Source organism: Haliotis asinina, chromosome 4 (assembly GCF_037392515.1).
Source record: "Haliotis asinina isolate JCU_RB_2024 chromosome 4, JCU_Hal_asi_v2, whole genome shotgun sequence".
NCBI classification, from domain to species: domain Eukaryota; kingdom Metazoa; phylum Mollusca; class Gastropoda; order Lepetellida; family Haliotidae; genus Haliotis; species Haliotis asinina.
Window position 1 is genome coordinate 68837490 of NC_090283.1, and position 13676 is coordinate 68851165.

General features: G+C 40.5%; 2 protein-coding genes across 2 annotated transcripts in view; both read right to left on the bottom strand.

The window, feature by feature from the left end:
* LOC137281821 (enolase-phosphatase E1-like) overlaps positions 1-13676 on the bottom strand; it is a 47808-nt gene that overhangs the window by 19128 nt on the left and 15004 nt on the right. The window contains exons 5-6 of the mRNA XM_067813446.1: positions 2753-2923; positions 1411-1803 (exon numbers count right to left, since the gene is read on the bottom strand). Of these exons, the coding sequence (XP_067669547.1) occupies positions 1411-1803; positions 2753-2923 (564 nt within the window). The remainder of the gene's footprint in view (positions 1-1410; positions 1804-2752; positions 2924-13676) is intronic.
* Positions 10636-12119, bottom strand: LOC137281823 (uncharacterized). Its single transcript, XM_067813448.1, has 6 exons — positions 12011-12119; positions 11819-11928; positions 11647-11697; positions 11215-11290; positions 10882-10954; positions 10636-10722 (listed from the first exon to the last, which is right to left on the bottom strand). The coding sequence occupies exons 1-6, from the start codon at positions 12027-12029 to the stop codon at positions 10719-10721; spliced, it is 333 nt and encodes a 110-aa protein (XP_067669549.1). The 5' UTR covers positions 12030-12119; the 3' UTR covers positions 10636-10718.

A 13676-nucleotide genomic window follows, 5' to 3' on the forward strand; every position in this document is an offset into this window, starting at 1 on the left:
GGAAAGATCTTCAGTGTATGAGGAAACACTAGTCTACACCACCGCCCTGTCTGGTAAGATCTTCAGTGTATGAGGAAACACTAGTCTACACCACCGCCCTGTCTGGTAAGATCTTCAGTGTATGAGGAAACACTAGTCTACACCACCACCCTGTCTGGTAAGATCTTCAGTGTATGAGGAAACACTAGTCTACACCACCACCCTGTCTGGAAAGATCTTCAGTGTATGAGGAAACACTAGTCTACACCACCACCCTGTCTGGTAAGATCTTCAGTGTATGAGGAAACACTAGTCTACACCACCACCCTGTCTGGTAAGATCTTCAGTGTATGAGGAAACACTAGTCTACACCACCACCCTGTCTGGAAAGATCTTCAGTGTATGAGGAAACACTAGTCTACACCACCGCCCTGTCTGGTAAGATCTTCCGTGTATGAGGAAACACTAGTCTACACCACCGCCCTGTCTGGTATGATCTTCAGTGTATGAGGAAACACTAGTCTACACCACCACCTTGTCTGGTAAGATCTTCAGTGTATGAGGAAACACTAGTCTACACCACCGCCCTGTCTGGTAAGATCTTCAGTGTATGAGGAAACACTAGTCTACACCACCGCCCTGTCTGGTATGATCTTCAGTGTATGAGGAAACACTAGTCTACACCACCACCCTGTCTGGTAAGATCTTCAGTGTTATGAGGAAACACTAGTATACACCACCGCCCTGTCTGGTAAGATCTTCAGTGTATGAGGAAACACTAGTCTACACCACCGCCCTGTCTGGTAAGATCTTCAGTGTATGAGGAAACACTAGTCTACACCACCGCCCTGTCTGGTAAGATCTTCAGTGTATGAGGAAACACTAGTCTACACCACCGCCCTGTCTGGTAAGATCTTCAGTGTATGAGGAAACACTAGTCTACACCACCGCCCTGTCTGGTATGATCTTCAGTGTATGAGGAAACACTAGTCTACACCACCGCCCTGTCTGGTAAGATCTTCAGTGTATGAGGAAACACTAGTCTACACCACCGCCCTGTCTGGTAAGATCTTCAGTGTATGAGGAAACACTAGTCTACACCACCGCCCTGTCTGGTAAGATCTTCAGTGTATGAGGAAACACTAGTCTACACCACCGCCCTGTCTGGTAAGACCTTCAGTGTATGAGGAAACACTAGTCTACACCACCGCCCTGTCTGGTAAGATCTTCAGTGTATGAGGAAACACTAGTCTACACCACCGCCCTGTCTGGTAAGACCTTCAGTGTATGAGGAAACACTAGTCTACACCACCGCCCTGTCTGGTAAGATCTTCAGTGTATGAGGAAACACTAGTCTACACCACCGCCCTGTCTGGTATGATCTTCAGTGTATGAGCATGCCTCAGCCAGAATATTAACGATAATGTCTACCTGGTTCTTCTTATCCTTCTGTGGTGCTCCTCTTTTGGCAATCAGAGTCTTGAAGACCTGAGTGGCGCCGACATTTCCTCTACTATCAGACTCATTAGTCACACTTTTCTTGGAATACACATGCTTCAGGAACAAATGTTTACTCCACAGTGTCCTGAGTTCCTCTGGAGTTATCTCCCTTCTGCTGGGTTCACAGTTCACTTCTCTGGCAATGCTTCGCCATAGGGACATTTTCTTCTCCCGCTGTTCCACAGATGATGTTATTGTTTTGAAGACGCTTATATTACTGTCTACCAATCTCTCCACAATCTCCCTTTGAGAATCTGTCAGATATTCCCTAGTGAGGTCAACAATGTTTTCTTCCTGTACTTGGACATCTAAGCTTGAAGAAGGCTACAAAATGATAAACAATATTGTTAAATGATAGCTGTCAACTTGAGTAAAATTGGCAAAATACATCACCAGTACTGAAATAATTTTGAGCTGCTTGCTTTAAATAAACTCACATTTTTTTCTTTGTTCGTTTAAAAGCATACTGAGATTAAGATGATAATGAAATGTGCATCAACTACACACAACTGTATGGAATGGGTACAAAATGAAAGATAGTGGATTAAGCATTCTCTCACCACACCAAAGACCTTGGTTTGATACCACACATTTTTTATCCCAAGAGATACATACTCATACTTACTAAACTAAGTTACTGATAAGTAATACAAAGTCCCTGTTCCATATGACCTGTGAAGGTCTGGGGTAGAACTGGCCTTCTGCAGTCCAAGCTTGCAATAAAAGGCGACTATGCTTGTCTTAACAGGTGCTTAACAGGATCAGGTGGTCAGACTCACTGACTTGGCTGACACGTCATCAGTTCCCAATTGCCCAAATTGATACTCATGTTGTTGATCACAGGATTGTAGGGATCAAACTCAGTTATTAACAGATCGCCGCCATATAGCTGGAAAATTGCTGAGTGTGGCATAAAACTAAACTTACTAACTGACTCCCTGTAATAAATATTCTGATTGCATCCTACAACAAATTACACTACTTGATTACATTTTAAGGCACAAATAATGTTCTGTCAGGATAGCTAAAATTAATAATACACAGTTCTATGGATGACATCATATTAGGGCAAGATAATACCCTGAAAAATGGATCATTTCTTCTCATTTCTTCACGGATCATGAGTGAGTGAGTGAGTGAGTGAGTGTTCTACGATGCTTTTAGCAATGCTCCAGCAACACCAACATGGGGGACACCAGAATTCCAGATTTAGATTACAGCTTCCAGTTATATTCTAGTTACATCTATCAATCAATTCCCATGAATGCTTTACCTTCTGTTCCTTTGTAAGTTTCCTGACATTCTTCTCCTTCGTGCTAGACACTTCATCTTCCTCTTCCACCTCCTCCTCTTCAGCGTCTTCCTCCCCTTGTTTATCTTCCTCCTCCATAGTATCTGTACGTCTCTGTTGACCATTCGGTACAGACGTACCTGCCATTGTTGTCTGAAACAAAGATATAGTAATTTGATCCAAAACTTCCTCATATTTCTTCCAGTGGTAAACTTTGAAAATATATGCAGTAAAAATTACTAGTATTTACAATATCAGGAGATTCTTACAAATTACATGCCAGAAAACAAGTTTGCAATAACCAAATGAATAGATACAGATATTACATCTGCTTTCACCTAGATTTTTTTCACTTGTTTCAACATTAATTCACAAAATACTGATGAACAAGGAATGAGGGCTGTTCCTACTCAACTGTCATACCAGAAATACAAAATGACTTGAGACCAATCTGTCAGTTATACTGTACCAATATTCCATCATCCAACTCAGTACCATGAATCTGGTGAGTGAAGGGAGAGAAGTGAAAAAGATTTTTGAAGCCATCCAATCAAAAGTAGGGTTGGGTTGTACAAAGTTAATTTCCTGAATTGACAACATTATTTTTCAATGTCATATATAACTCAAACAAAGTATACTGATTTCCATCCAGCTGACCCCCGATATTTTCCTTTAATGCTGAGCACAAGGAACAACAAGAAGTACCATATTTTAATGTCTTCTTCAAAGATGCATTATTATCTTCAACAACTGAACTCCATTCTAAAGGTAGATAACCTATTCAAGCCCAAGTGGGACCACCTGAGCTGGAAGGGACCTATTCCCCTCTGAACATGGTTCAATTCATCCAGAAGACAGTGGTTGGCACGAGACTTCCTGTCTCTCATGCCACCGACACTGTCACAGTCGTTCACGGATACCTGCAAGATGGGGTGGGGGGCTCATCTGGGCACCCTACCAGCCAACAGTCAGTGGGAACCGAACCTTCGCAATGATCACATCAATATTTTGGAGATGGAAGCGGTCAGTCAGGCAGTGGAGGTGTTCAAACCGCACTTGGCGAACAAAGTGACTCTCTTTCAAACCAACAATACTTTGGTTGCCAGGTATATAAACAAGAAGTGATTGACACGCTCTCCAGAATTCTGTCAGAGAACACTCATAGTTCTCAACAAAATGAGAGAGCTGAAGGATCACTTAATAGCTCAGCACATTTTAGGGAAGATAAATATATGAGGCGATGTACGAGGGGAAGTTTTGAGCCTTGAGCATTTTTCATACCCAGGTGTCACAGCCTATGGTACGACATTGAACCTTGGGGTGCAGCTGATGTGATATATAAGTTTTGGTATCCTACTCTCAGAAGTTATTGAACAGCTCACATTGACAGAAAGAGACCCCCCTCATGGCAGTGAAAATGAATAAAATTGAGTATAGAGCAGCAATTAAGTTTTTAGTTCTTGAAGGAAACTCGGCAAAGAATATTGAAGAAAGGCTTTCAGCAGTTTATGGGAAGTCTTCCCCTTCATCTGCTACCATCAAACGATGGGTCAATGAATTTAAGCATGGCAGAGAGAGTCTTGAAGATCACCCCCGTCCAGGTTGCCCAACAACAAGCACTAGTCAGGAAAGCATTGAAAGAGTGCTGACTTGTGCTGGAAAATCGTCCAATCACACTCCACGAGTTAGAGGAGACCACAGCCATTTCACACAGATCCATCAAGACAATACTTCATGTACATCTTGTCATGTCTAAGGTGTGTGCAAGATGGGTGCCAAGAATGCTTACAGATGAAATGAAGCAAACAAGGGTCACCATAAGCAACTCCATGCTAACCAGATACAACAAGAATCCAGAAGATTTTCACTTTAGGCTAGTAACCTGTGATGAAACCTGGATCCACCACTATGATCCTGAAAGCAAACAAGAATCCATGGAATGGAAACATGTCACTTCTCCCAGGACCAAAAAGTTCAAAACCTCCAGATCAGTGCAGAAGGTAATGGCGACAGTCTTCTGGAATAGCAAAGGCGTCATCCACATAGATCACTTACCAAAAGGAAATCTTGCCGCATCCCCCCTACTCTCCAGACCTGGCACCAAGTGATTACCATCTGTTCCCAAATCTCAAGAAACACTTGCGTGGTCATAGATTTCAGGATGATAATGAGCTTATTGCTGCTACTGAGGCTTGGTTTGAGGACCAAAATGGCGCCTTCTACAGAGATGGCATCAGCGACTGGCAGAAAAGATAGAACAAATGTCTTGACTCACAAGGGGACTATGTTGAAAAATAAATGTGGTTCATACCAATATTTAGTGTTTTTCTATGCAAAGCTCAAAACTTATTGACATCCCCTCGTACTGGTCGATGCTCGGAGCAGAAGGGGCAAGGTAGTTCAGACTGGATGGACACTACACTTTTCGGTGGTGAAGGGGATATCCCCTGCGCAGGGGACTAGCCATGTGGATCTGTTTGCCACACAGTTGAATCACAGACTCCCCGTCTTTGTGTCGGTGGTACCTAGACCCCCTTGCATGGGCACACTTGTTGCTTATGCCTTCCCTCCACCCCCAATACTGGATCAGGCAGTAAGGAAAGTGAGGGTAGAGAGCTCAGATCTCACTCCCGTGGCTTGAGCCTCCAGCTCGTGACATCTAGCATGGTGTGTTGCCCTGAGCGCAACGATTGACCCAAGGCTGGAAAACTCTTGACGCTTGTTTTCCTGGCTAGAACTCATGACATTATTCATAAGTATTTTATAAAAACAGGAGTTGCTATGAAATTCCCGCTTTTTAGTCAAAGAAATGGTGCATAAAACTCAGAAGCATGCAGTCAGGTCGACACGCACGTTGTATGAACACATCCCTAAAAGGTTATAACTGTGTCTTGCCTTTGTAAATCTCTATATCACTGTGCACTATTCCAGTTTCAAGACAATTACAGTGAACACTTAACTGCCAGTGCCAGGGATAAAAAATATAGGACTGGTGTATTTTTATTTGTATTATTACGTGTTTTTTCTAGGAAGCATTTGTGCAGCATGTTTGCAAATGTTTCTTGTAATCTATTGATGAATTCTCAATGTTGCATCAACAGCTACAACCCATAAAATAATTAGGGTCTAATTAGTAAATGTTTTATTGGTTCCAGACAGCCTCTTAAATGGATTTACTAACCGCATCTGATGCAAATTCAAGATGTTGTATCTGTCTGCAAACACAGTTCAGGAAGGATGTCCATGGTTATTGTCACTGGTTATTTGTACAGATAAGACAGTGTCAGCAAAAGATACTCAACAATTCCTTCACAAAAATAAAAACACTGATCCTTTTCCCATGACAAGGTCAAGTCAAAGTGTTTATTGTACTTAAGGCCTCCAACACACATAAAAGGGAGCATACATGATACACACATATAGATACACACAATAATACAAGGATGAAAGGAATATAGTTGATCAATGCTTAACAGTTCCTTTCTAACATGTAAAACATGTTTTACATACTTGGCAAGTTGGAGAATAACCTTTTCATTATTGAAGGATAAAATTGACACAGGCGGTTTTGGGATATTTTAACTGATATTGCACTGGTATAAATTCGGTTCTTAGATCAGCATAAAATGGACAGCAAAATGGAAAATGGATTTCATTTTCAATGGCTGAATGACATAAGAATATATTCTAAAACATTTCTCTATTGACAACCTTCTACCCTTATTTACGTTTAGGTCTCAGACACCAAGTTAATATTGAATAAAACTGCGTCTGGGATGTTTGGATGTTAATACAGTTTATGTTTTACTATTGGACTTATTGGACAATTTGGAGAATAACGTTTTCATTATTTGAGGATAAAACTGAGACAAAGGCAGTTTGTGGATATTTTAACTGATATCGCACTGATGTATACACAATGTATTTGGTTATTAGATCAGCATGAAAAGGACAGCAAAATGTAAAATGGATTTCATTTTCAATGGCAGAGTAACATAAATGACATGATCTAAAACATTTCTCTATTGACAGTCTTCTACTCTTGTTTATGTATAGGTCTGAGAGACCAAGTCGATATTGAATAAAGCTGCATCTGAGATGTTTGGATGTTAGCACAGATAGGTATTTTTCTGGTGGAATGAGACTCTTGAAGGATCTATATAGATTGTAACATGAACCTTGAAGGATCTGTATAGATCACCACTTGAACTTGTTTCTAATGTGACATACCATTGATGATACATGTTGATTGATCATGTTAAGAAATACAGGAACATTACCAACTGCATGATTTAACCAGCAAACCAAAAACTGTGAGAAAATAAAAGTTTTCTTATATGAGACGCCCATGTTGTTTTACCAATATTATCTAAATTCAGAAGCACCCATAGAATCACACAGTGTCTCATCATTAAAAACTGATTCAAGACAAAATTCTTTAAATGAGTAATGTTTTGAAATGTTCAATCTTGGCCTTGACTTGTTTTCAAAATGTACGAAGCAGCTTCCATAATTTAAAAGGAGAGTGTATGGGGTCGTAAGTTTTTCACTTTTTGCATGGAAATATTTTCTGAGGCAAGTTTTATACTGACTTCTTATATTACGAAAATGTTTTCTGTTATGGTCTGTTCGTCTACACTGAAAAACCCTCAAGGCTTTGCAGGCCTCTCCTGGCAGTTTTACATTCTTTACTTAATTGTATTTAACGTGGCTGCTGAGATGACCTGAATTGTGTCTTCATACAATCTGCAGAGTCTAATAACACATGAACAAAATCATCAATAATTCCATTAACATCAAACTCAAGTTTAACAAGGGGGTTTCATAGCACAGAGTTATCCGTTTCTTTACGCTACTCAAAAATGTTGCTAAGATGAATCATTCCAAAACCGTTTTTCCTTGACATTGTTGCCTGACATTAGTTGACATTAGAGCTGAAAATACAGGACTGACAAGTCATTTCCAAAGGAACACGATCAGAATCTACTCTATCTCCAACGTTAAACTTGTTTATAAATTGAAAAAAAAATCTGGTAAACTAATAACATAATCATTCACATCGGACCACTAGTATCACCGTATACTCTACCATTAACTACTAGACTGGTACTCTGCCTATGCTACACTCAGCAAGCTTGCTACACAAAGGACAGGTCGGGGCGCTGAGTTCACTCGTTCCATTGGATGCAGCGGTAGTCTAAATATAGCACCGGATGGTATATCCCAATGAGAAGGAACATATTAATATCACCATATCGCAGTAATAAAGCAGATATATTCTTATCCTTGCCACGTGAAGAACCAACACATCGTTTTTCCATATGAACGAGTCCGCAAGCACAACGCAATTCTGAATATTTACGTGGAGTAATGAGCTGGACAGCCGCCATTTATACACTGACGTCATAAAACTACCGGGAGGAATCTCCACCGAAAATGGCAGGCCTGACCTGTCCTTGTAGTGCAGCGATAGCGCAGCGCAGAATAGGGCATGGGAACCAGTCTACATTAACTATATACAACTTGAGTGCATAACACCAGTGTATGAAACTCATAAAAAAACAGGAAGCCCACAGGGCTGATAACTGAAAAATGTGGTTGGCTCTGTGGACATGTACCCAGCCCTATATCAACGACAGGACACTGAGACAAGGTGTTAAAATAATGTACAAGTAATTAATGAATTACTTATAGTGAGGTAAACTTATTCAAATGCAAAAGCATATTTAACAAAGCAAAACTTGGTGTTCTCTGTTTACTCATTTAGTGTCACTGCCATCTGAATGAGACAAAGTCAGAATGGTCAATACCTTTGGCAAGAATGTTCTCTACATGGGCATTTGTAACTCTCCTTCTGAAAATACAGCTTGGTCACTGAAAGCATTATCTAGACCAATCACATTTACTGTTAGATAAAAGGGTAGGCTGATCTGTGGAAGTTACGGATTGATTGATCATGAACTATACATACAGACGTCGCCCAGCTGCCACAATTGTAAATTATTTTAAAAATATCACCCGTAGTCAATGACATGGTAAAATATATACCCATGGATTGGTCCACAGGGTTGGCTATAAAATAAAGTTGTAAACCCGCCATGGAAGCAGCATGCAGCAGGCCTTTCCAGCAGTTGCTATTTCAGACACTGATGGCATTTGACCAGAGTTGTTAAGAACAGAGTCATGAGACTTAAGATCATCAATAGGATAATATTCATCAACATCAATAAAATGCTACTTATTGTTTGTGTTATCACCATTATCAACTGAGACAGGGACACTGTGGAACTCCCCTTTACGTGCACTCACATCTCCGCACAATATGTTACATGAATAAGATATATAGTTCTTGCATTGTTCAAGCTGTTCAGTATTACATTTGGGAGTTTTGCTCTTATAATTTTGCTCTTGAACCTGTTGGTGGCATATAAGTGCAAAATAGATTGACATCTCTTTAGTGGAAAACAATTGTTTTGATAATTTTAACGAAACAAAATTATCAACATCACATATCATTGGCTTGTACATCTTCTGAAACGTTCATGAATACATACACACACGCCACCTGAATGACATCCATATTTATCTTACCTCAACATGAATGTCACTTTCTGATTGGTTATGCGCTATTCTATTATTTTCAATGTACCCCGCTTACAGGCGATGTATTATTTTCAATGTACACCACTGGGAATTCCAAACTCTTCTGGTGCTTCATGGTAGTACTTCTTTGTCTCGAATAACATTGAATCACGCATGAAGCACGGAAATTACCGATGTTTTGCGATTGAAAAATCGATGAAAAGGGAGACAACTCTAAATCTGTTTACCTTGTGTCGTCTGCAAAATGGTAAGTCGCCTCGTATTCAACAGAAGTGCTTCAAACAGTTTAAAATTAAAATTCAGGTGTTCGGTAAGATAAATACATTGTTCACTGGTCCCTTGGGGTCTATGGGCTCATGTACCTGCGGGCTCAAGGATAATACAAAAACCTCGAGGGTACATGAGCCCATGCGGGCTCGAGGAATATAAACAAGCCTTGAGGGTACATGAGCCCCTGGCCCCCTTGTGACCAGCGGACAACTTATATTGGACAATTTGATGCAGGACATCTAGGGTAAGATAGATATACAGATTTATACATGAAAATATACACACTTATACATGTTTATACATGTTTCCTTCACACAGTTCCCAATTTTCTGGTAAAAATGGATACCTCTTTTTATCGACATGAAGCAGAAATGTTAATCCTTTCCTGCAGTTATTGGCGACCAGAAACATTTTTAATTATTAGCTAGCACATTATCACATAACGATCTCATAGATGCTACGGTCGCCAATAACAGCTTTATTATCCCTATAATGACGGGATACTATATGCATGAGTTTGACAAGGAAAGAATACAGAAGCTACATTCAACATTATCTTTATATCATGAGCACAAAAAAATACATCACACATACATTTACAGAAGCTTAACCATAAGGGAAAGCACATTCACACACACACACACGAAACATGGGTATTACAAATAAACACATTGCATATACATTTACAATTGGAAACATGCACACACATTGCACAGGCACACTATACTTTTATAGCACTACCATACAATATAAGTAACACACATAACTGGAACATACACACTATACCTTTATTGCACTGTCATACAAATAATCACATATACATTTTGAACAGGAATCATAAAGGATCGCACACACTCACAACCACACTCACACAGAAGAAACAGGGCAGGTCTTCACGGAAGGTCCCTGAACTCTGCATAGAAGCGAGAACCTGAGATTCTAGTTTGGGGTGCATCCAACACTTTAATGATGTCGGCAGTATTAATCGTACCCGTGTCTTCCTTGTCGGGGTAATACCATGTCCCCCTTGTCTTATTTGGATGGAGGTACTTGACATTTAAAGGTTCACTCTGCATCACCTGGGAAGAATAATAATGGGTGCATTTAGACCTTATGCGATTTTCTGCTGTTAAGAACACAAAACGAATGGTGCAAATCAGCGAATGATCCCTTATGTTGATAATTATCAAGTAAGGTTTGAGCAGCTTAGAACCCAATGACAATGAAACATAACAAACCTCAGCAACAAATGGCACTGTTCTGTTTGAGGAGGTCGGTACGGCCACATAGACAAATGTGCCTGGTTGCAAGCTGGAAACAAAAATATAAAATATGCATCTCATGAACAGTAGTTTAGATTAAAAGTGGTGGCAATATTGCATTTTCACACTGAACATCATGTCCATGCGTGAGGATTGAGACAACGAAAGTGACATGACTGTATTCAGTTTATTTAATGACATCCGCCAAACATCGTTTTCAAACAGGTTGGAACAAAAACCCGTCAGGTAATATGTAGAACTGAAGGTACATGAAAAATATGAAAAGTAAATTTTGCATTTGGTGAATACCTTGTGGTACCTGTGGTTTCTTGAGGTGCAGTTCCCTGGTGCGGACTGGCCACCTTCTTCCTGGATGTCCTGGAGGCTGCAAAGCAACATGGGTAATCAGTTGATTGCAAGTTGTCCGCATAGATATATGAGTGAGTGAGGGAGCAAGTGTACTTTTACGCCACACTTATACCGCAATATATGTAAATAATTGAGTCTGGACCAGACAATCCAATGATCAACAGCATGAGCTTCAAGCAATGAGAAACCGATGACGTGTCAACGAAGTCAGCGAGTCTGACCACACAATCCCGTTAATTGCCTCTTACGACAAGCATAGTCACCTTTTATGGCAAGCATGGGTTGCTGAAGGGCTGTTCTACCCTGGGACCTTCGCGGATTGTATAGATATACATATTTATAAGTGGGATTATGACATGTTTGTTCACTCACATGCTGGCCGTTCCTTTTCCAGGGTATCTGGGGCATGGGAACTGACTCGAGCTGCAACAATGGGAAAACAAAAACACTGACATTGTAGAAAAAAAGAGAGAGGACATGACATGTACATGACTATGTATATTCCGTGTAATAGCGCGCACTAGATACCACATTAGTTACAAACCTTTTCTGGCTCTTTTGTGTGGTGTTGCTTCGTCGCTGCAACATGCATGGGATTCATGGTCGATGTCTTCGTCGGCATTTGGGGAAGGTGGCTCGAGTTCTGGCAGGAGTCTGGAAGTAGAATCATGGAAGAGTACCCGAAAGACATAATCTCTACTCTATGTTTCAATTAAGAAATAACAAAATCACTTACTGTTGCCTAGTGTCCTCATAGATATCAGAAGAATCTGAAGTGGGGTCTGCCGCAGTCCCCTCTGGCGTCCTTACTTCTGTGCATGCGGGCGCTGCAAGACAGTCGACCATGTCACTCTGAGAGTCCTTCGTGTAGTTCACTCCATGGGGCTTGCCGTCGGTCAGTGGTTGACCATTCTTGAAATGGTCAAGAAGTGATCCGGTGCCAGCAAACTTGATCCCCCCTTCAAAGGACAACACCACCAAGAACTCCATTGTTGGTATCTCCTTCATCAACTTCTCAGCTTGTCGCACCATGCCCCTCATTGTCCGCCATTTCCTTTGCTTCAAGGCATTCTTGGCATTGTTCTCCATGTGTTTTTCATCTTCAAGAACCACTTTCATACCCGGCTTGAGACGTGCACGGTTCATCCTGATCTAAGGAGCGAGAAGATGTGACATGATCAATTGTTTGCAACAATGACCATGAAAATCTGGTAAAATTAGGACAAGGAATGACTAAAATCAGGGAATATTTACATGTGAACACAATAGACATCTAAAATTGGAGATACAATTACAGAAATACTTACATGTGCACATTGATGTTATTTACAAACTAGGACAATCGGGCCAATTTATTCAAAACAAAACAAAGCATTCATTCAATGAAACCTTTATTTCACTGTAAAGATAAATATAAATGAAATCTGGAAATATTAACAGTAAACAAGTAGGGTCAATCACGTATATTCATTCAGAACAATAGAAGGCATTCAGTCTTTAAACAGAGCCTTTATTTCATTGTAAAGATAAACATACTCCTTTTTCTGACCCCTGATATTAAATTTGAAGGTGAAGGACCTCAAATGTTTCAGGCACAGTCAAGGTAACCATTGTGTGATTTCCCTGTGAAGGTCCTCTAAAGGTGAGGAGTTTTTCCTCAGCTATGATAAGCACAGACTGCCTCAGTTGAGGGAGAATATTTTCAAAAGCCCTGGAACCTTAACCTTGATGAAACATTGTAAACCAAAAGTCACTGTGTTCTGTAATCTGATTGGTTGAAAAACATGATTAAATGGTATTGTAAACCAAAAGTCACTGTATTCTGTAATCTGATTGGTTGAAAAACATGATCAAATGGTATTAGATTCCCGGAAACTGGAAGACTATTCACTGCGTATTTACACGTAAACAATTGTTTTGTTGTGTCATCAACAGTGGTGACGTCATTCAGGTCATATTGTGACGTAAAGTTAGAATGACGTCACAAATGAGCAGCTCCAGACGTTACCATGGGAACCAGCTGAAACGGCCAGCTGATGACACTTTACTGCTGTACTCATACTCGATGTAAACGAGTGCAGACAGTAAAACCCCTTTGGTTTACTTTTTTGTTTACAATGTCGATAAACATCATGTGTTGGCCAATTTCGGGGAGTTATTGAGTATTTGAAGCACGGGAATATTTCATTTGAAACCTCCGGCTGACGCTGTCGGTTCCAAATGCATTCCCGTGCTTCAAATACTCAATAACACCCGGAAATTGGCCAACACATGATGTTTATCTCCTAATTGCCACCTCAGGTTGGCTTCTGTACTAAAGTCAACCAGGCAGGGATCGAGGGCGCTAATGTCCATGCCAGTATAACTAGATGCGCCCTCGAAAGTATCTGAATTGCCTGAGG

Excerpts from the sequence above, each read along its gene's own strand:
- LOC137281823 (XM_067813448.1), bottom strand. Across the intron at positions 11,291-11,646 it reads GGAAAAGGAACGGCCAGCAT|CCTCCAGGACATCCAGGAAG; the intron begins GTGAGTGAACAA and ends GTTGCTTTGCAG. Across the intron at positions 10,955-11,214 it reads GAAACCACAGGTACCACAAG|CTTGCAACCAGGCACATTTG; the intron begins GTATTCACCAAA and ends TTTTGTTTCCAG.